This window comes from Motacilla alba, chromosome 4 (genome assembly GCF_015832195.1).
Source record: "Motacilla alba alba isolate MOTALB_02 chromosome 4, Motacilla_alba_V1.0_pri, whole genome shotgun sequence".
In the NCBI taxonomy this organism is placed as follows: domain Eukaryota; kingdom Metazoa; phylum Chordata; class Aves; order Passeriformes; family Motacillidae; genus Motacilla; species Motacilla alba.
Window position 1 is genome coordinate 1,039,181 of NC_052019.1, and position 22,619 is coordinate 1,061,799.

The following is a 22,619-nucleotide window of genomic DNA, read 5'->3' on the forward strand; positions in this document are numbered from 1 at the left end:
GGAGCTGGGAAGGGATGGAGAGTTCCCGAGGGAGCTGGGAAGGGGCTGCAGAGTTCCCGAGGGAGCTGGGAAGGGGCTGCAGAGTTCCTGAGGGAGCTGGGAAGGGGCTGCAGAGTTCCCGAGGGAGCTGGGAAGGGATGGAGAGTTCCCGAGGGAGCTGGGAAGGGGCTGCAGAGTTCCCGAGGGAGCTGGGAAGGGGCTGCAGAGTTCCTGAGGGAGCTGGGAAGGGGCTGCAGAGTTCCCGAGGGAGCTGGGAAGGGGCTGCAGAGTTCCCGAGGGAGCTGGGAAGGGGCTCAGCCTGGAGCAAAGGAGGCTCAGGGGGCCCTTGTGGCTCTGCACAGCTCCTGCCAGGAGGGGACAGCCGGGGGGGTCGGGCTCTGCTCCAGGGAACAGGGACAGGAGCAGAGGGAACGGCTCAGGGGAGCCTCAGGGTGGGCACTGGGGACATTCCTCATGGAAAGGGCTGTCCAAGCTGGCACAGCTGCCCTGTGGCAGGGCTGGAGTGCCCATCCCTGGGGGATTTCAAAGCCCTGTGGGTGTGGCACTTGGGGACACGGGTCAGTGGTGGCAGTGCTGGGGGTCTTTTCCAACCTTAGAGACTCCGAGTTTTCACCGGGCTCTCCTCGCTCCGCCCGTGTTGTTCCAGTCCTGGAGCCTCATTCCGGGGGGTTCTTTTGTCCCCTTCTCATTTCATTAGGTGACAAGAGAAGTGTCCCTGCCCTTGGCAGGGAGGCTGGAGCGAGATGATCTTCAGGGTCCTTCCAAGCCCACCCATCCCGTGATTCCACGTGGAATTTATTCATTTATTAAATTCCATATTTGCACCAGCAGCGTTCCGCCCTCACCAGCAGCGCTGAGGGAGGCCCAGGAGTGCTCACACAGCTGAGAATTCCATCTGTCTCTGGAGGGTGAAACAGCACGGGCAAAGGCAGAGCCCCGCGCTGGTGTCACCATCTGGGACTCCTGCTCTCCATCCCACTCCGAGCAAGGACAGCACCCGATAAGCTGTGCTGGGAACGGGACATTCCGAGGCTGTTTTCCCAAAAAACTGATAACAGCAACAACCAGCTGCTGCTGCAGGGAGCCACACGGTGTAGTTATGATATGTTATGAAAATCCCTTTGCTAGGATTTTCTTTTCTTCAGAAGCTGAAGGGCCTCAGCTTCAAGTGTGAACAGTTTGTGATCTGCTGCTGTGGGATGCAGCAGGTGCTTCCTCCATTGCTCAGTGTGGGATGTTTCTGCTTGGTGGCCAATCCAGGAGGCAGCAGCTCTCGGACTCTCTGGGAGTCACAAATATTTGTTATTTATTCTTTTTCATTCTTGTTTTGCTTTTTGATGAATTTTTCTCTCTGTTCTTTGTAGTACAGTTATAGTGTGGGTTTTTTTTATATATAACATATATCACAATACAATAAACCGGTTTTCTGAAACATGGAGTTAACATTTTTTCTTCTCTTCACTAAGTCTTGGTTGCTCTGAAGTCACCGCATCGAACGGTGACCCCGGACATGTGGCAGCGTGGGCACAGGGGTGCTCCTGTGGGACATCCTGCCGCTGGATTGAGCAGGATCCGTCGTGCCCCGAGCTCTCGGGGGCCCCGCGCCCGGCAGGGTGGGACGGGCAGGAGCCAGCCGGGAGCCAGCTCGGGGGCTGCAGGGGCTCCTTCTGCCGGGGACAGGGGGGCGAGTGTCCCACAGTGCCGGGGACAGGGGGGCGAGTGTCCCACAGTGCCGGGGACATGGGGGCGAGTGTCCCACAGTGCCGGGGACAGGCTTGAGATGGGCTTGGGGACTCTGCCCACCTCGGGCAGAGGGTTTGTCACAGAGCGGGGACAGACTCCCGACACAGAAAAGTGACTTGCTGAAATTTGGGGTTCATTTCAACCAGCGGGTTTGTCACAGAGCGGGGACAGACTCCCGACACAGACAAGTGGGAGCTGCTGAAATTTGGGGTGAATTTCAAGCAGCAGGTTTGTCACAGAGCCCAGAGAGACTCCCAAAACAGATAGTGGGAGCTCCTGAGCTTTGGGGCTCATTTCAACCAGCAGGTTTGTCACAGAGCGGACACCCTGACTCCTGACACAGACAAGTGGGAGCTTGTGAGCTTTGGGGTTCATTTCAACCAACAGGTTTATCACAGAGCAGGGACAGACTCCTGACACAGACAAGTGGGAGCTCCTGGAATTTGGGGTTAATTTTAACCAGTGGGTTTATCAAAGAGCCTGAAGAGACTCCCAAAACAGACAAGTGGGAGCTCCTGAGCTTTGGGGTTCATTTCACCCTGGCTCCTGACACAGACAAGTGGGAGCTCCTGAAATTTGGGGTTCATTTCAACCAGCGGGTTTGTCACAGAGCCTGGAGAGACTCCCCAAACAGATAACTGGGAGCTGCTGAGCTTTGGGGTTAATTTCAAGGAGCAGGTTTGTCACAGAGCGAGAACAGACTCCTGACACAGACAAGTGGGAGCTGCTGGAATTTGGGGTTCATTTCAACCAGCAGGTTTGTCACAGAGCCCGGAGAGACTCCCAAAACAGACAAGTGGGAGCTCCTGGAATTTGGGGTTAATTTCACCCTGGCTCCTGACACAGACAAGTGGGACTCCCTGAAATTTGGGGTTCATTTCAAGCAGCAGGTTTGTCATAGAGCGGAGACAGACTCCTGACACAGACAAGTGGTAGCTGCTGAGCTTTGGGGTTAACTTCAAGCCGCTTTGGGGTTAATTTCACAGAGGTTTGGGGTTTGTCACAGAGCCCGGACACCCTGACTCCCGCAGCCCACGGGGCCGCACAAGCGGGAGCTCCCGAGCTTTGTCTGGGGTAAAATGCCAGCTCCGAGGAGCTTTGGGGTAAAATGCCGGCTCCGAGGAGCTTTGGGGTAAAATGCCGGCTCCGAGGAGCTTTGGGGTAAAATGCCGGCTCCGAGGAGCTTTGGGGTAAAATGCCGGCTCCGAGGAGCTTTGGGGTAAAATGCTAGCTCCGAGGGGGGACGGGGAGCGGGCGGCGGGGCAAGGCTGCCCCTTCCTCGGCACCGGGGAAGGGAAGAGGGAACGCGCTGCAGGGAGTTTGGGATTGAAGGGTGGCTGAGCCCTCCGAAAGCTCGGGAGGGAGAAACCCCCGCGGGCTGAGCCGGCCAGAGCTGCTGGACCCCTGGGTCCGCTTTGGGGACACCGGCTTTTCCCAGCGGGGCTTCCCGCACGCCTGGGGACCGCAGGCACCTTCCCATCGCTTATGGGGCTGGGGGACAGCGTGGGCAGGGGGAGCGGCGGCCGCCTCTGCTCGGGGCAGGGACACGGCTTCTGTCCTGCTGGGATGTCACGACGGTGGCACTGCCGTGGGGCTGTGTCCTCTCACGGGGAGGACACGGGGACAGTGCCATGGGGCTGTGTCACTCACAGACATGTCCAAGCCATGGGGCTGTGTCCCCTCACGGGGAGGACACGGGGACAGTGCCATGGGGCTGTGTCACTCACAGAGGTGTCCAAGCCATGGGGCTCTGTCCTCTCACGGGGTGGACACGGGGACAGTGCCATGGGGCTGTGTCATTCACGGAGGTGTCCTAGCCATGAGGCTCTGTCCTCTCATGGGGTGGACACGGGGACAGTGCCATGGGGCTGTGTCCTCCCCTGGGCACACCACGGGGACAGTGCCGCGGGGCTCTGTCATTCACGGAGGTGTCCAAGCCATGCGGCTCTGTCCTCACGGGGAGGACACGGGGCTGTGTCCCCTTCATGGGTACGACACCCCCCCACCCAATCCCCCTCCTCTCCGCCAGTCCCGGGGTCGCGCTGCTCCGTCCCTCCCTCCCTGGGCGGAGCGGCCGCGCAGGCCGGGCCCCTCCTGGACTACATCTCCCATGGTGCTGCGCGGCCCGGCCCCCTCCCGCACTACATCTCCCATGGTGCTGCGCGGCCCGGCCCCCTCCCGCACTACATCTCCCGTGGTTCCGCGCGGCCCGGCCCCGCTCCCGCACTACATCTCCCATGGTGCTGCGCGGCCTGGCCCCGCTCCCGCACTACATCTCCCGTGGTTCCCGGCGCGGCGGAGCGGGGCCGAGCAGCCCCGGCGGAGCCGCTGCCGGCCGGGCTGGGCTGGGCCGGGCCGGGCCGGGCGGGGCCGCGCAGGTGGAGCGGCCCCATGGAGCGGCCGAAGATGGCGGAGCTGGAGAGCCTGGAGACGGCGGCGGAGCACGAGCGGATCCTGCGCGAGATCGAGAGCACGGACACGGCCTGCATCGGCCCCACGCTCAGGTACCGGCGGCGGCGCGGCGCGGAGCGGGCGTCCTGCGGGTGGCGGAGCCCGGGGGGACGCGGGGCCGTCCCCGGCGGGGCTGTGCCGCTGTCACCGCGTGCCCCGGGCTCCTTTGTTCTCCGCTGGCCCCCGGGGCAGCTCGGTTCCCTCGGCGGGGCTCGCCCCGTGCCCCGGAGCCGCCGTGCTTCGGGGCTCGCCGTGGGGAGCCGCCGTGCCCGCCGTGGTGTTCGCGGTGACCTGCGTCTGCTGAGGAACCGCCCGAGTTCTTAAACAAACGGGGTTATTTTAGATGAGCTATCCCTGTCGCGTCCCGCTGGGCGAGCCAGCATCGCTGCGCCGATCATTCACCCTCCCTTCGGGTTCCCCCGGCCCGGCAGCGCTGCACAGCTTCTCCCGAGCGCTCCCAATCCCCCCCGGCGTCTGCCCAGGCAGGTGTGTGCGATTCCCGAGCGGATGGGGGCATTGCCCGCTCCTCCCGCTCGCCGGGAGCAGCGCGGAGCCGCTCCGGGGTCAGAAGGCGAGCGGATACCCGCGTTATCCCGGTGCCTCCGCGAGGGGAATCGGGGGTTCCGGCCGGGCAGGGTTGGGTGCACGCAGGGTTGGAGCCTCCCCTGCATTTCTGTGCCCCCGGATTCCCGGTTGGGACCGCTCGGGGCAGCTCCCGGGGCCCCTTTGCAGAGGCTCCGGGATCGCGGGGACGCTGCAGCGCTGGCGCGGAGCTGGCAGGCACGGGGTGGGATGGTGCAGAGCCGAGCCCTGGGCTCGCTCCGGCACTGCCCAGCCCCTCGTTTGTTTGGAGTCCCCGCACTTTTCAGTCTTTGCACTTTTCAGTCCCGCACTTTCCAATCCCCGCACTTTTCTTCAGTCCTTACACTTTTCTTCAGTCCCCACACTTTTTTTCAATCCTTGCACTCTCCAGTCCCCACAGTTTTCTTTAGTCCCCGCACTTTCCAATCCCCGCACATTTCAATCCTTGTGCTTTCCACTCCCCGCACTTTTCTCCACTCCCCGCACTTTTCAGTCCCCACAGTTTTCTTTAGTCCCCGCACTCTCCAGTCCCCGCACTTTCCAATCTCCGCACATTTCAATCCCTGCACTTTCCTATCCCTGCACTTTCCAGTCCCTCCACTTTCCCATCCCCGCACGTTCCAGTCCCCGCACTTTCCCATCCCCGCGCTTTCCTCCCGGAGCGCTGCCCCGCAGCTCCTCCAGGTGAGCCGAGCAGGAGATGCTGCCCGCGGGGTTCCTTGTCCCGCAGGAGCTGCCAGGCTGAGCAGCCTGGGCCTTTCCTTTCCTTTGCAGAGCACAGAAAGTGCAGCCGATCTCCTTTCTGGACGTGGAACTCGGCTGAGGAGTTGGGTTTGATGTGCGGCTTTGCATTTCCTCAGGAGAAGCGCTCGGGTGTCCGGGCTGGGAGGGGTTTGTGTTTTATTCACGTTTGTGTTTTATTCACTCGCTGCCGCACGTGGGGACTTCAGTTGGAATTAAATCAGCAGGGAGGGCAGGGTTAAACCGGCCCGGCCCGGGGTAAACAGCCGAGGCAGGAAGAGAGGAGGGTGGAAACTTTATTTTTGTATTAAAGGTGACTCATTTCTTGTGGGCATCATGGAATAATTGTGTGTCCAGGAGCCAGGCTGGCTTCTCTTCCAGGAACTCCCAGAGCTCAGCTGCGGGCCAGCCTGGAGTGCTGGGGCTTGGGTTTGCAGAATTGGGCATTTATTGATCCCTTGGGTTTGCAGAATTGGGCTTTTATTGATGCAGAACTGGGCTTTTATTGGTTCCTTTGGTGTGCAGAACTGGGCTTTTATTGATGCAGAACTGGGCTTTTATTGATGCAGAACTGGGCTTTTATTGATCCCTTGGGTTTGCAGAACTGGGTTTTTGTTGGTTCCTTTGGTGTGCAGAGTTGGGCTTTTACTGGTCCAGAATTGGGCTTTTATTGATTCAGAACTGGGCTTTTATTGATGGAGAATTGGGCTTTTATTGATGGAGAATTGGGCTTTTATTGATGGAGAAATGGGCTTTTATTGATCCCTTGGGTTTGCGGAACTGGGTTTTTGTTGGTTCCTTTGGTGTGCAGAGTTGGGCCTTTAGTTTCCAGAATTGGGCTTTTATTGATGCAGAACTGGGCTTTTATTGATCCCTTGGGTGTGCCGAATTGGGCTTTTATTGATGGGCACCTGGGCTTTTATTGATTCCTTTAGTTTCCAGAATTGGGCTTTTATTGATGCAGAATTGGGCTTTTATCAGTTCCTTTGGTTTCCAGAACTGGGATTTTATTGGTTCCTTTGGATTGCAGAATTGGGCTTTTATTGATGGACAACTGGGCTTTTATTGGTTTTTTTTGGTGTGCATAATTGGCCTTTTACTGGTGCAGAATTGGGCTTTTACTGTGTTTTTTGGTTTGCAGAATTGGATTTTCATTGGTTCCTTTGGGTTTCCAGATTTGGGCTTTTATTGGTTCCTTTGGTGTGCAGAACTGGGCTTTTACTGGTGCAGAACTGGGCTTTTATCAGTTCCTGACCCCTCTGGGTTGCAGAATTGGCATTTTATTGTAGCAGCATTGGGCTTTTCATGGTTTCTGACCCCTTTGGTGTGCAGAGTTAGCATTTTACAGGTGCAGAATTGGGTTTTTATCAGTTCCTGACCCCTTTGGTGTGCAGAGTTAGCATTTTACAGGTGCAGAATTGGGTTTTTATCAGTTCCTGACCCCTTTGGTGTGCAGAATCAGCATTTATTGGTGCAGAATTGGGTTTTTATGGGCTCCTGACCCCTTTGGTGTGCAGAATTGGGCTTTGTGGGTTCCTGGCTCCTTGGGGACATTCCCGGGGCTCCGATGGGAGCTGCAGGGTCCAGCCCTCGGCGTGTGCGGGTGGCTTGGGTCCAGCCCAGCAGGGTGGCACCTGCCCAGGGCACAAACTGCTGCCAGGAGGGGACTTCTTGGGGTCCCTCCGAGCCCTGCTACAGCGGGGGGAGCAGCCTGGGGAATTGGGGACCCCCGATGGGGGCACTGGGACCCCACTGGGGGTGCTGGCCCAGGGCTCCGTGCCCTGCCAGGGCTTGGTGGCATTTGAGGGGCACCGAGCTGAGGGGTGCTCAGGGATGCTCAGGGTGCTCAGGTGTGGTTGTGATATTTTGTGAAAATCCCTTTGCTGGGATTTTCTTCTCCTGAGAAGCTGAAGGGCCTCAGCTCCAAGTGTGAACAATTTGTGATCTGCTGCTGTGGGATGCAGCAGGTGCTTCCTCCATTGCTCAGTGTGGGATGTTTCTGCTTGGTGGCCAATCCAGGAGGCAGCAGCTCTCGGACTCTCTGGGAGTTATAGAACTTTATTATTCATTTTTTTCTATTTCTGTTTATTTTCTGATGAATCTTTCTCTCTGTTCTTTGTAGTACAGTTACAGTGTGGTGTTTTTAATGTAATATATATCATAATATAATAAACCAGCCTTCTGAAATGGAGTCAAGGTCTCTCCTTCCCTTCACCAAGTCCTGACTGCCCTGAAGACCCATGACGATGCTCAGGGATTCTCGGGGATTCTCAGGGATTCTTGGGGGTGCTCAGGGGTGCTCAGGCGTGCTAAGGGATGCTGAGGGATGCTGAGGGATGCTCTGTCACCCTGATTTTTAAGACTTTGCTAAGCCTTCTGATGTTTGCATTCTTGTAACGAACTTTCTCACACACAGTTCTGTAAACAACTTATGTTTTGCATTCTTTCATGGAGCAGGAGAGAATTGATGGACTCTTGGTCTGTCCAGTGTCATTGGAGAGGTGGCACTGTCACCCTCCAATCCACTGTCACTTTTGGAAAACTATCAATGTTGGAGTCAGAAAGTAAAGGTCCCTTTTTTTTTATTCACCTGGAGAGCAGCAGTGTCCGCGTCGTCTTTTCGTGTCGTATTACGACAGATGCTCAGGGATGCTCAGGGATGCTCAGGGGTGCTCAGGGATGCTCAGGGGTGCTCAGGGATGCTCAGGGGTGCTCAGGGATGCTCAGGATGCTCAGGGTGCTCAGGGATTCTCAGGATGCTCAGGGGTGCTCAGGGATTCTCAGGATGCTCAGGGATTCTCAGGATGCTCAGGGGTGCTCAGGGATTCTCAGGATGCTCAGGGATTCTCAGGATGCTCAGGGGTGCTCAGGGATTCTCAGGATGCTCAGGGATGCTCAGGGATTCTCAGGGTGCTCAGGGATTCTCAGGGTGCTCAGGGATTCTCAGGATGCTCAGGGGTGCTCAGGGATTCTCAGGATGCTCAGGGGTGCTCGGGATTCTCAGGGTGCTCAGGGATGCTCAGGGATGCTCAGGGATTCTCAGGATTCTCAGGGTGCTCAGGGATTCTCAGGGATTCTCGGGGTGCTCAGGGATTCTCGGGATGCTCAGGGGTGCTCAGAGGTTGCTCAGGGGTGCTCAGAGGATGCTCAGGGATATTCAGGGATGCTCAGGGATATTCAGGATGCTCAGGGGTTGCTCAGGGATGCTCAGGGGTTGCTCAGGGATGCTCAGGGGTTGCTCAGGGTGCTCAGGGATGCTCAGGGTGCTGGGGTGCTCAGGGATTCTCAGGGTGCTGGGGTGCTCAGGGATCAGAGGCAGCCTGTTCTCCCTGCCCCGCAGCCTCTCCTGTTCCAGCCCTGCTCCTGGGTCTGTCCCGGGCCTCTCCCGTCTCTGCTCCCCTGGAGCTCTCAGAGGGCTCTGGCTCTCGGGGCTGCGGGGAGATCGCTGCGTCCTGCGGGGTCGGGATCGCTCCTGGGGAATGGGAGAGGAACCCAGAGCAGCTCCTGGGAATGGGAGAGGAACCCAGAGCAGCTCCTGGGAATGGGAGAGGAACCCAGAGCAGCTCGGAGCTGCTGGGAACGGGAGAGGAACCCAGAGCAGCTCCTGGGAATGGGAGAGGAACCCAGAGCAGCTCGGAGCTGCTGGGAACGGGAGAGGAACCCAGAGCAGCTCCTGGGAATGGGAGAGGAACCCAGAGCAGCTCCGGGCTCCTGGGAATGGGAGAGGAACCCAGAGCAGCTCGGGGCTCCTGGGAATGGGGGAGGAACCCAGAGCAGCTGCGGGCTCCTGGGAATGGGAGAGGAACCCAGAGCAGCTCCAGACTGCTGGGAATGGGAGAGGAACCCAGAGCAGCTCCAGACTGCTGGGAATGGGAGAGGAACCCAGAGCAGCTCCTGGGAATGGGAGAGGAACCCAGAGCAGCTCCTGGGGATGGGAGAGGAACCCAGAGCAGCTCCGGGCTCCTGGGAATGGGAGAGGAACCCAGAGCAGCTCCTGGGGATGGGAGAGGAACCCAGAGCAGCTCCTGGGGATGGGAGAGGAACCCAGAGCAGCTCCTGGGAATGGGAGAGGAACCCAGAGCAGCTCCTGGGAATGGGAGAGGAACCCAGAGCAGCTCCGGGCTCCTGGGAATGGGAGAGGAACCCAGAGCAGCTCCTGGGGAATGGGAGAGGAACCCAGAGCAGCTCCGGGCTCCTGGGAATGGGAGAGGAACCCAGAGCAGCTCCTGGGAATGGGAGAGGAACCCAGAGCAGCTCCTGGGAATGGGAGAGGAACCCAGAGCAGCTCCTGGGGAATGGGAGAGGAACCCAGAGCAGCTCCTGGGAATGGGAGAGGAACCCAGAGCAGCTCCTGGGAATGGGAGAGGAACCCAGAGCAGCTCGGGGCTGCTGGGACACCCAGTGCTCCCAGTTCTACTGTCTTCAGTTCAGGCTTCTCGCTCTTTCTGACCCCTTCAGCTGGGTTTGGTACTTTATATATATATATATATATAATAAATAAATTAATCCATATTTATATACATATAAAATTTATATCTCTATATATTTTTATATTTATATATGTTTATGTATTTTCTATAATTATATCTATTTATATATGAATAGATTTTTATATATTTATTTATTTGTATAAATTTTCTTTATTTGTATACATTTTATTTATTTTTATATATATTCATCTATATTTCTATATTTTTATATATTTATATAATTATATTATTTTTATTTGTTGATACATTCAAAATATTTTAAATTTTATACATGACAAAAAATACTCGTAATAAAAATGTTTGAAGACTTTTGAGGGGAAGAGAAACTTCCTGAATTCCAGTCAGCCAGGAGCTGGTTTTGGTACCCGAGTGCTCATTTTTATCGTGTTTAATTGAAATTTTTTGCTCTTTCTGTCCCCTTGAGCTGGGTTTTGTATTTAGAGAGATATATTTCCATATATATTTCTATCTATTTCTATATCTATTTCTATATATTTATATCTATTAATATATCTATTTATATATATATTTATATATATATTTATAGATATATTTATATATTCATATAGTTATATTCTTTTTAGATCTATTGATATATTTAAAAATATTTTAAATTTTATACGTTACAAAAAATATTCATAATAAAATTTTTTGAAGACTTTTGAGAGGAAGAGAAACTTCCTGAATTCCAGTCAGCCAAGAGCTGGTTTTGATCCCCAAGTGCTCATTTTTATCGTGTTTAATTGAAGCTTGTTGCTCTTTCTGTCCCCTTGAGCTGGGTTTTGTATTTAGACATATATTTCTATATATATTCATATCTATTTATAGATCTATTCATATCTATTTATAGATCTATATATATTTATATAGTTATATTCTTTTTAGATATATTGCTATATTTAAAAATATTTTAAATTTTATAGATATATTTATATATATCTTTATACATATTTTATATATTTATATATGTGTATATATATATTTATATAGTTATACTTAAAATATATCAATATATATATAAATAATATTTTTAGTGTTATCTATTACAAAAAATGTCTGTAATAAAAATGTTTGAGGACCTTTCAGGGGAAGAGAACCTTCCTACCTTCCAACCAACTGTGCCCCCCAGTGCTCTCATTTTTGTTGTGTTTAATTTGAGTTCGTTGCTCTCTCTGTCCCCTTGGGCTGGGTTTTGCATTTCTTTCTGTGTTCTCTATTACAAGAAATATTTGTATGGTTTTGGTCAGGGCTGGCCTGTGCCACTGCAGCTCTGCTCACGGATGGGTGACCCCGGCTTTCCTTGGGGCACCCCATAAAATCAGGGCAAAGCCTCTCCTTTCCCTGCAGCCTGACGGCTGTCCCTGGGATATCTGAACTTAAAATCATTTTGGAGCCGTTTGAAATCATTTTGGAGCAGTTTAAAGTGATTTTAAAGCAGTTTAAAGTGATTTTAAAGCAGTTTGAAATCATTTTAAAGCAGTTTAAATCACTCAAAGCAGTTTGAAATCATTTTAAAGCAGTTTAAATCACTCAAAGCAGTTTGAAATCATTTTAAAGCAGTTTAAATCACTCAAAGCAGTTTGAAATCATTTTAAAGCAGTTTGAAATCATTTTAAAGCAGTTTAAATCACTCAAAACAGTTTAAAATAATTTTAAATCAGTTTAAATCGCTCAAAGCAGTTGGAAATCATGTTAAATCAGTTTAAACCACTCAAAGCAGTTTAAAATCATGTTAAATCAGTTTAAATCACTCAAAGCAGTTTGAAATCATGTTAAATCAGTTTAAACCACTCAAAGCAGTTTTTATTCAGCCCTGGGCACGGTTTGCTGTCCTTCCCTCCCGGTGCTGCTCTGCAGTGTCCTCCAGCACCTGGTGCAGCTCCTGGCTGCAGCCCAGCCCCGACTGAATCACTTCCCAATCCTCTCTTGCAGCAGCTGGAGCTGTGCCAGCCCCGGGCAGCCCTTGGGAAGGTGATGCAGGGTTTCTGATCAGCCCTTGGGAAGTTCCAGAGGTTTCTGATCAGCCTTTGGGAAGTTCCAGAGGTTTCTAATCAGCCTTTGGGAAGTTCCAGAGGTTTCTAATCAGCCTTTGGGAAGTTCCAGAGGTTTCTGATCAGCCTTTGGGAAGTTCCAGAGGTTTCTGATCAGCCTTTGGGAAGTTCCAGAGGTTTCTGATCAGCCTTTGGGAAGTTCCAGAGGTTTCTGATCAGCCCTTGGGAAGTTCCAGAGGTTTCTAATCAGCATCTGAGGAGTCCGAGCAGCCCTGGGGTGCGTGCCCACCATGGATCTGTGTTTCCTCTCTGCTTTTGAATCCCACCAGGCTGCAGAGCCCTGCTGCTTTTCCCTGGAGCTGCTTTTCCAGCAGGGATTCCTCCTTCCAGAGTTTCATTGCCCTGGAGCTGCTTTTCCAGCAGGAATTCCCCACTCCAGCAGGAATTGTTCCTTCCAGAGTTTCATTGTCCCACTCCAGCAGGAATTCCTCCTTCCAGTGGTTCCTTGCCCTGGAGCTGCTTTTCCAGCAGGAATGCCTCACTCCAGCAGGAATTCCTCCTTCCAGAGTTTCATTGCCCTGGAGCTGCTTTTCCAGCAGGAATTCCTCCTTCCAGAGTTTCATTGCCCTGGAGCTGCTTTTCCAGCAGGAATTCCTCCTTCCAGAGTTTCGTTGCCCTGGAGCTGCTTTTCCAGCAGGAATTCCTCACTCCAGCAGGAATTCCTCCTTCCAGAGTTTCATTGCCCTGGAGCTGCTTTTCCAGCAGGAATTCCTCCTTCCAGAGTTTCACTACCCTGGAGCTCGGCTGTGCCCCTGTCCCCAGCCCTGACCCGGGTTCCCCTGCAGTGCCAGCTGCTGCCAAGGCTCAGGATTTATTTCCAGTCGTTCTTGGAGTTCCTTGCTTGATTCTCTGTCCCTTTTTGTCATCTTCAAACCATTTCCAGGTGGTTTTTGTAATTCCCTGCCTGATCCTGTGAATTTTTTGCCCCCTGGCAATGATTTCCAGGTGATTCCTGTAATTCCTTGTTTGATTCTTGTGTTGGGGTCTTGTGTTTGGGATGTTTGACAGATCAGGGAACCCTGGAATGGTTTGGGTGGGAAGGGACCTTCAAGATGATCCCGTTCCCCCACCTGCCACTGTCCCAGGCTGCTCCAGCCTGGCCTTGGGCACTGCCAGGGATCCAGGGGCAGCCCCAGCTGCTCTGGGAGCTCCATCCCAGCCCCTGCCAGCCTGGAGTTCCTGGCTCCTGGGCTGGGGCCGATGCTGTGCACAGGAAATGTTCTCTGGGTTATTTTCTCTATATATTTCCAATGGAGCTGGGTTGGAATTCTGCCAGTCCTGTTCCTGTGGCATCCAGGAGCTGAGCTGGGAAAACTGAGCACAGAAACTCCAGGCTGGAATCCCCCAGGTCCTGGGAATCCCTAATCCCCTCTGGGCTTGGAAAGCTGAGCACAGAAACTCCGGGCTGGAATCCCCCAGGTCCTGGCAATCCCTAATCCCCTCTGGGCTTGGAAAACTGAGCACAGAAACTCTGGCCTGGAGCCCCCAAGTCCTGGGATTCTTCCTTATCCCCTCTGGGCTTGGAAAGCTGAGCACAGCAACTCAGGGCTGGAATCCCCCAGGTCCTGGGATCCCCTTATTCCCTCTGGGCTTGGAAAGCTGAGCACAGCAACTCCAGGCTGGAGCCCCCCAGGTCCTGGGATCCCCTGATCCCCTCTGGGCTCCCAGAAGCTCCTGAGCTGGAAGCTGCTTTACAGCTTCCTAGAAATCTTCTGACCTTTGTTTCCCACACTGTGCCTTTGGTACAAGGATGGAAAAATGACCCCGGAAGCTGAAGGAGGTTTGGCTGTGGGGCATCCCAGGTTTCCAGCCCGGGCAGGAGCTGGCACGCAGGGATTTGGTGGGGCCAGAGCCAGGACTGAGTTTTGGTGGGTTTGGGAAAGGTCAGGAGGTTTGGGCAGACACAAACCTGGCTCGTTCCTGCTCCGTGCTCATGGGGAGGGATTTTTGTCTTCTCCCACCTCCAGGGAGGGATTTCCCAGCTGGATCTGCTCCCTCCACCTCATGCTGGGCTCCTTTGTGGCTTCCCGGTGTCCAGGCTGGCCCTGGGCTGTGGGGCTCTGGGCTCAGCTCTGTCCCTCCCCTGCCCTCCCTGAGCCCCTGGAATTCTGGAGGAGCAGGGAGAGCACAGAGCAGGAGCATCCCTGGGGCAGGGGTGGCCAGGCTGTCCCCTCTGGGAATTCTGCTTCCCCTGGATGAGCAGGGAGAGCAGGAGCATCTCTGGAGCTGCTGGGATGGGGCAGGGGTGGCCAGGCTGTCCCAGTCTGGGAATTTTGGTTCCTCTGGATGAGCAGGGAGAGCAGGAGCATCTCTGGAGCTGGGGGATGGAGCAGGGGTGGCTAGGCTGTCCCAGTCTGGGAATTCTGGTTCCAGGGAATTCTGGTTCTGGATGAGCAGGGAAAGCACAGAGCAGGAGCATCCCTGGGGCTGCTGGGATGGAGCAGGGGTGGCCAGGCTGTCCCCTCTGGGAATTCTGGTTCCTCTGGATGAGCAGGGAGAGCACAGATCAGGAGTATCCCTGAAACTGGGGTGGCCAGGCTGTCCCAGTCTGGGAATTCTGGTTCCCTTGGGTGAGCATGGAAAGCACAGAGCAGGAGCATCCCTGGGGCTGGGGGATGGAGCAGGGGTGGCCAGGCTGTCCCCTCTGGGAATTCTGGTTTCCCTGGATGAGCAGGGAGAGCAGGAGCATCCCTGGAGCTGGAGCAGGGGTGGCCAGGCTGTCCCAATCTGGGAATTTTGGTTCCTCTGGATGAGCAGGGAGAGCACAGAACAGGAGCATCCCTAGAGCTGGAGCTGGGGTGGCCAGGCTGTCCCAGTCTGGGAATTTGGGTTCCTCTGGATGAGCAGGGAGAGCAGGAGCATCCCTGGAGCTGCTGGGACAGAGCAGGGGTGGCCAGGCTGTCCCAGTTTGGGAATTCTGGTTCGAGCATGGAGAGCAGGAGCATCCCTGGAGCTGCTGGGACAGAGCAGGGGTGGCCAGGCTGTCCCCTCTGGGAATTCTGGTTTGAGCATGGAGAGCAGGAGCATCCCTGGAGCTGGGGCTGGGGTGGCCAGGCTGTTCCAGTCTGGGAATTTTGGTTCCTCTGGATGAGCAGGGAGAGCAGGAGCATCCCTGGGGCTGCTGGGCTGGAGCAGGGGTGGCCAGGCTGTCCCAGCCTGTCCTGGGGTGACACGGGGACAGCGGTCTGTGGTGCAGATGTGGAGAGGAGGAAGCACAGCCCAGGGATGAACGGCTTCCCTGGGTTTATCCCAGGCTGGTGAGGGAATTTCTGCTCCCTCCTGGGACGGCCCTGCTGGGAGAGGGGAAGGAGAGCCTGGAGCAGCTTTGGGATGGGGGAGATTTTCCTTTGCTCACTCCTGAGGCTCCCATCATGAGGGAAATCATCTGAAAATCATCCCCAGCATCTGCAACACCCCCGGGGCTGCACACTGAGCTCAAGTCACCCTGAGTGCCCCAGAGTCTGCCTGGGCTCCACGAATCCCCCAGCCCCATCCCTTTTTCCAGGCAGTAATTCATGGAACATCCACTCCCAGCAGAGGCTGTCTAGACACAGAGCTGGCCACAGGGCTCGCTCGGGAGGCTGCCTGCAACAACTGGCAATTGTCTGCTCATAAAAACCTCCCGGCAGCTTTGGAAGGAGCTTTCAGCCCATTTTCCTGCCACCCACACAGGGAATCTGCAAAGAAAACCAAAAAATACATCCCAAATCCTGACTTTCCCTCCTGAAAAGCAGCCGTGGTGTGTCCAGAATGAAGTGGATTTGAAGGGACAGTTCCTTGCAGTGCTGCTGGAGTTGTGGTGTCGTTCCCTTCTCAGGCTGCTGCTGTGCACATCCCAGGGCTTTTGGTGGGGAGGAAGAAATATCAGGAATTTCTCCTGGGAAATAATCAGCATTTGATTATTGGTATTATTATATCAGTATAATTATCAGCGTTTGATTATTGGTATTATTATATCAGTAGAATTATCAGTGTTTGATTATTGGTATTATTATATCAGTATAATTATCAGTGTTTGATTATTGGTATTATTATATCAGTATAATTATCAGCGTTTGATTATTGGTATTATTATATCAGTATAATTATCAGCGTTTGATTATTGGTATTATTATATCAGTATAATTATCAGTGTACGGTCTGGACTGGTCTGGCTCAGAGTGTGGAGCACATTCATCTCTGCCTGCAGGAATATCCTGAACAATCCCAGGTTTTGTGGATAATTTCTCTTCACCAGTGCTGAGGGTCTCCAGACAGCTCAGAACTGGTGAATTTCTGTAACTTCCCTTTTCTCCCAGCCCTGCTGCAATTCCTGAAAGACTATCCTGAGTTTTTCCTGGGAGATAATTGGCATTTATTATCCGGACTGGTCTGGCTCAGTGTGTTATCTCTGCCTGAAGGAATGTCCTGAAATTACCCGGATTTTATGGGTACTTTCCCCTCCCCTGAGGTTCCGTACACAGCTCTGAGATGTGAATCCCTGTAATTCCCAGATTTCCCTTTTCTCCCAGCCCTGCTGCAATTCCTGAAAGAATATCCTGAGTTTTTCCTGGGAAATAATTGGCATTTAGGATCTGGATGATCTGGCTCAATGTGTTATCTCTGCCTGAAGGAATGTCCTGAAATTACTCAGGTTTATGGATGATTTCCCCTCCCCTGAGGTTTTGTGCAGAGCTCTGAGATGTGAATCCCTGTAATTCCCAGATTTCCCTTTTCTCCCCACCCTGCTGCCAATCCTGAAGAAAATATCAGGAATTTTTCCTGGGAAATAATTGGCATTTAGGATCTGGACTGCTCTGGCTCAGTGTGTTATCTCTGCCTGAAGGAATATCCTGAAATTACCCAGATTTTATGGGTACTTTCCTCTCGCCACTGCTGATGTTCTGTGCAGAGCTCTGAGATGTGAATCCCTGTAATTCCCAGGTTTCCCTTTTCTCCCAGCTCCGCTGCAATTCCTGAAAAAAAAAAAGAAAAAAAATCAGGAGTTTTTCCTGGGAAATTATTGGCATTTATGATCCAGACAGGTCTGGCTCAGTGTGTTATCTCTGCCTGAAGGAATATCCGGAGTTTTTCCTGGGAAGTAATTGGCATTTAGGATCTGGACAGGTCTGGCTGTGCTGAGGGGTTTCTGCTGAGGGTTCTTTGAGTGTCTGAAGTTCTCACCCTCCAGGATTCCAGCAGGACAGGGGGGTCTGGGCTGCTGATCCCAGCCTAGCCGAGCCCGGGCTGTCCCCCGCTGATCCCAGCCTAGCAGAGCCCGGGCTGTCCCCCGCTGATCCCAGCCTAGCAGAGCCCGGGCTGTCCCCCGCTGATCCCGGCCCAGCAGAGCCCGGGCTGTCCCCCGCTGATCCCAGCCTAGCAGAGCCCGGGCTGTCCCCCGCTGATCCCGGCTCAGCAGAGCCCGGGCTGTCCCCCGCTGATCCCGGCCCAGCAGAGCCCGGGCTGTCCCCCGCTGATCCCAGCCTAGCAGAGCCCGGGCTGTCCCCCGCTGATCCCAGCCTAGCAGAGCCCGGGCTGTCCCCCGCTGATCCCAGCCTAGCAGAGCCCGGGCTGTCCCCCGCTGATCCTGGCTCAGCAGAGCCCGGGCTGTTCCCCGCTGATCCCAGCCTAGCAGAGCCCGGCTGTCCCCCGCTGATCCCGGCCCAGCAGAGCCCGGGCTGTCCCCCGCTGATCCCAGCCTAGCAGAGCCCGGGCTGTCCCCCGCTGATCCCAGCCTAGCAGAGCCCGGGCTGTCCCCCGCTGATCCCAGCCTAGCAGAGCCCGGGCTGTCCCCCGCTGATCCTGGCTCAGCAGAGCCCGGGCTGTTCCCCGCTGATCCCAGCCTAGCAGAGCCCGGCTGTCCCCCGCTGATCCCGGCCCAGCAGAGCCCGGGCTGTCCCCCGCTGATCCCAGCCTAGCAGAGCCCGGGCTGTCCCCCGCTGATCCCAGCCTAGCAGAGCCCGGGCTGTCCCCCGCTGATCCCAGCCTAGCAGAGCCCGGGCTGTCCCCCGCTGATCCCAGCCTAGCAGAGCCCGGGCTGTCCCCCGCTGATCCCAGCCTAGCAGAGCCCGGGCTGTCCCCCGCTGATCCCAGCCTAGCAGAGCCCGGGCTGTCCCCCGCTGATCCCAGCCCCCTCCCTGCCTTTCTGGCCCGGGTTTGGGGGATTTTGGTCCTTCTGTCCCAGAAAGGGCCCGAGCTGTGGGATGTGTGTCCCAAAGGAGAGCGGCACATCCCTGGGGGGAGCAGGCAGGCCGGGCCCACCATAGGCAGGGGACAGTGGGACAGAAGCTGGGCTGCAGTCCGTCTGTCCATCCGTCTGTCTGTCTGTGTGTGAGCTGCAGGGCTGGGGAGAGCTGGAAGGAAGGCATTCAGTGGAAGTGCTTCCAGTGGAGGAAGTGCTTCCAGTGGGGAAGATCCAGGAATTCTGGGCTGGGCTCCTGTGCCTCGGGCTGGGGCAGCGGGGCTGCTCCAGGGCCACAGAGCCGGCGCAGGTCCCTGGGGTCTCCGGGCTGCCTTTGGGCTCGGCTCCTGCTGGGGATTCCCCGGGCTGGAGCTTCCCAAGGGTCCCCCTGCCCCGCTGGAGCCCTGTCGCACCGGGTGACGAGTCCTGGGGTGCCCGCAGGGTTGGGACGGGGTGCTCCTAGGAGCAGCTCTAGGGGTTAGGAGCAGCTCTAGGGGTTAGGAGAGGACCAGGACAGCTCCAGGCTGTCCCAGAGGGACAGGAGCAGCTCTGGGGTTAGGAGAGGACTAGGAGCAGGAGAGGTCTAGGCTGTCCCAGAGGACTAGGAGCAGCTCTAGGCTGTCCCAGAGGTTAGGATCAAGTCTAGGCTGTCGCAGAGGGTTAGGACCAGGTCTAGGCTGTCCCACAGGGTCGGGACCAGGACTAGGCTGTCCCAGAGGATGAGCAGCAGGTCTGGGCTGTCACAGAGAGTTAGGACCAGGACTAGGCTGTCACAGAGAGCTGGGGCCAGGTCTAGGCTGCCCCAGAGGTTTAGCAGCAGGTCTAGGCTGTCACAGAGAGTTAGGAGCAGGTCTAGGCTATCCCAGAGGATTAGGAGCAGGTCTAGGCTGTCACAGAGAGTTAGGAGCAGGTCTAGGCTATCCCAGAGGATTAGGAGCAGGTCTAGGCTGTCACAGAGAGTTAGGAGCAGGTCTAGGCTGTCCCAGAGGATTAGGAGCAGGTCTAGGCTATCCCAGAGGATTAGGAGCAGGTCTAGGCTGCCCCAGAGGATTAGGAGCGGCTCTAGGCTGTCCCAGAGGTTTAGGAGCGGCTCTAGGCTGTCCCAGAGGATTAGGAGCTGCTCTAGGCTGCCCCAGAGGATTAGGAGCAGGTCTAGGCTGTCCCAGAGGATTAGGAGCGGCTCTAGGCTGTCCCAGAGGATTAGGAGCGGCTCTAGGCTGTCCCAGAGGATTAGGAGCTGCTCTAGGCTGCCCCAGAGGATTAGGAGCAGGTCTAGGCTGTCCCAGAGGATTAGGAGCGGCTCTAGGCTGTCCCAGAGGATTAGGAGTGGCTCTAGGCTGTCCCAGAGGATTAGGAGTGGCTCTAGGCTGTCCCAGAGGATTAGGAGCGGCTCTAGGCTGTCCCAGAGGATTAGGAGCGGCTCTAGGCTGTCCCAGAGGATTAGGAGCGGCTCTAGGCTGTCCCAGAGGTTTAGGAGCGGCTCTAGGCTGTCCCAGAGGATTAGGAGCGGCTCTAGGCTGTCCCAGAGGATTAGGAGCGGCTCTAGGCTGTCCCAGAGGATTAGGAGCTGCTCTAGGCTGCCCCAGAGGATTAGGAGCAGGTCTAGGCTGTCCCAGAGGATTAGGAGCGGCTCTAGGCTGTCCCAGAGGATTAGGAGTGGCTCTAGGCTGTCCCAGAGGATTAGGAGCGGCTCTAGGCTGTCCCAGAGGATTAGGAGCGGCTCTAGGCTGTCCCAGAGGTTTAGGAGCGGCTCTAGGCTGTCCCGGAGGTTTAGGAGGAACTTTCACTCGCTCGTATTTGGTTTCCTGCCTCCCAAGGCCCAGGTTTCACTGATTCCCGTTTTTCTGCTGGCACAGCCCCAGGTGGCTTTAAAGGGGTGGTGAAAAGGGTTTTAGAGGGTTTTTAAAAAGGGGTTTTGAAGGGATTTTAAAAAGGGTTTTAAAGGGTTGGTGAAAAGGGTTTTAAAGGGTTGGTGAAAAGGGGTTTAAAGGATTTTTAAAAAGGGATTTTAAAAGGTTTTTAAAAAGGGGTTTAAAGGGTTTGTAAAAAGGGATCTTAAAGGATTTTTAAAAAGGATCTTAAAGGATTTTTAAAAAGGGGTTTAAAGGGTTTTTAAAAAGGATTTTAAAGGGTTTTTTAAAAGAGTTTTAAAGGGTTTGTGAAAAGGGGTTTAAAGGGTTTTCAAAAAGGGTTTTTAAAGGTTTTCAGAAAGGGTTTTAAAGGGGTTTTAAAGGGGTTTTAAAAGGGGTTTTAAAGGGCTTTTAGAAAGGGTTTGTCGCCTCCGAGTGTCCCTCTGCCGCTGCTGTCCCCCTGTCACCGGATGCTCCCTGGCTGCTCCTCTGCAGCTCTCCGGCTCTGGAGCTGCTCCAGGGGTTCTGTGTCCTCTGCAAAGGGTCAGCCCACGGTGCCCCGAGCAGAGCCACCGGGGAGCCGTGCGCTGGGGCAGCAGGGGTTTGTTAGCACATTTTAGATTTATTAGCGCATTTTAGATTTATTAGCGCATTTTCGGTTGGTTTTTTTTTTGGGATTTTCACAATGCTTTCAACATCGCAGTGAATTTGGGTGTCCGCATCCCCCTGGTTAACAAATCTGGCTCCTTCCAAGAGTCCTGCTGAAGGAAATGTGGGAATGCCACCCAGAGAATCTCTCGTCTCCTCTGCTCTATTGTGCTTTTTGCATGTTTATTAACTATTCCTTAAGAAAAAAAATCCTTATTCCTGCTTTGCCCAGCCATGTAGAGGAGTTGAAGGAGAGCTCCCCCTCCCCTGCTCTGGCACCTTTCCTGCTCCTGATGTTTGAAGAAGCTCCTCATTATTCGGATGTTAGCTAATGAGCTCCTCATTATTCGGATGTTAGCTAATGAGCTCCTCATTATTCGGATGTTAGCTAATGAGCTCCTCACAGGGCTCTGCTTCTGCGTAATCTGAATTTTGCACGTGTGCTTAGCTGCAGTCCAGCCTCTCGAGTTTTCCGGGGTAGGAACTGGTTTGTCGTTTTATCCCTTGAGATTCTCCTCTGCTGTTTCCTGTTTGACCCTGCTGAGGGGGGGAATGTTGGAATTCCTGGGGTGCAGGAGGATTGGAACCCCCAGTGCTGGAATTCCTGGGATCTGAGGGGGGCTGGAACCCCCGGTGCTGGAATTCCTGGGATCTGGGGTTGTGGTGTTTGTGAGATCCCCAGGATGAGGGAAGAGATGAATCTGACTCCATGTTCTCTGAAGGCTGATTTATTATTTTATGACATTCCATATCAATATAATATAATATAATATAATATAATATAATATAATATAATATAATATAATATAATATATATATGGTAGAAGTATCATACCTATTTATATATAATAATATACAATATAATAATATATATGGTGTAAGTATAATACCTATTATTATATTATATTTATATTATATTATATTATATTATATTATATTATATGTATGATATTTATACCATATATTTTAATATTTTATTATATTTTATATTATATTTATTAGTTAATGATATATTAAAAATGCTGTACTAAACTCTACTAAAGCAAGAGAAAGGATCCGTCAGAAGGCTTGAAAAGAATGAATAACAAAAGCCTGTGACTCCTCATCCTCCATGCAGCTGGACCATGGTTGGAGATTAAATGAAAACAATTCCCAGGAGCCCAGTCAGACAATCACCTGCTGCATTCCAGAGCAGCAGAACACCGGGAGCACGGTCCGATAGTGGCTGTTTGCATTCCTCTGAGGCTTCTCCGCTTCCCAGGAGAGGAATCCTGGGCACAGAGGGATTTTCAGAGAATATCCTGCTGGCCTGGGCTGGCTGTGTGACACCCCTGGCACCCGGTGACAGCCGGGGGTGGCAGCAGGGCCAGGGCAGTGCCCTTGTCCCCTGTGCTGGCACTGCCGGGACACCGCCAGCGCTGGGGCAGCTCCGGAGAGCCCTGCAGGGGCTGGAGCGTGGCCAGGGCAGGAACAGAGCTGGGAAGGGATGGAGAGTTCCCGAGGGAGCTGGGAAGGGATGGAGAGTTCCCGAGGGAGCTGGGAAGGGATGGAGAGTTCCTGAGGGAGCTGGGAAGGGATGGAGAGTTCCTGAGGGAGCTGGGAAGGGATGGAGAGTTCCCGAGGGAGCTGGGAAGGGATGGAGAGCTCCCGAGGGAGCTGGGAAGGGGCCGCAGAGTTCCCGAGGGAGCTGGGAAGGGATGGAGAGTTCCCGAGGGAGCTGGGAAGGGATGGAGAGCTCCCGAGGGAGCTGGGAAGGGATGGAGAGTTCCTGAGGGAGCTGGGAAGGGATGGAGAGTTCCCGAGGGAGCTGGGAAGGGAATGGAGAGTTCCCGAGGGAGCTGGGAAGGGGCTGCAGAGTTCCCGAGGGAGCTGGGAAGGGGCTGCAGAGTTCCCGAGGGAGCTG

General features: G+C 54.2%; 1 protein-coding gene across 3 annotated transcripts in view; it reads left to right on the forward strand.

Annotated features, from left to right (window-relative positions):
- Positions 1 to 4,014: 4,014 nt before the first annotated feature.
- Positions 4,015 to 22,619, forward strand: part of EXOC6B (exocyst complex component 6B) — a 376,533-nt gene continuing 357,928 nt past the window's right edge. For all 3 annotated transcript variants that reach the window (XM_038134227.1, XM_038134228.1, XM_038134230.1), the window contains exon 1: positions 4,015 to 4,247. In XM_038134227.1, the coding sequence (XP_037990155.1) occupies positions 4,135 to 4,247 (113 nt within the window). In that variant the 5' untranslated portion in view covers positions 4,015 to 4,134. The remainder of the gene's footprint in view (positions 4,248 to 22,619) is intronic.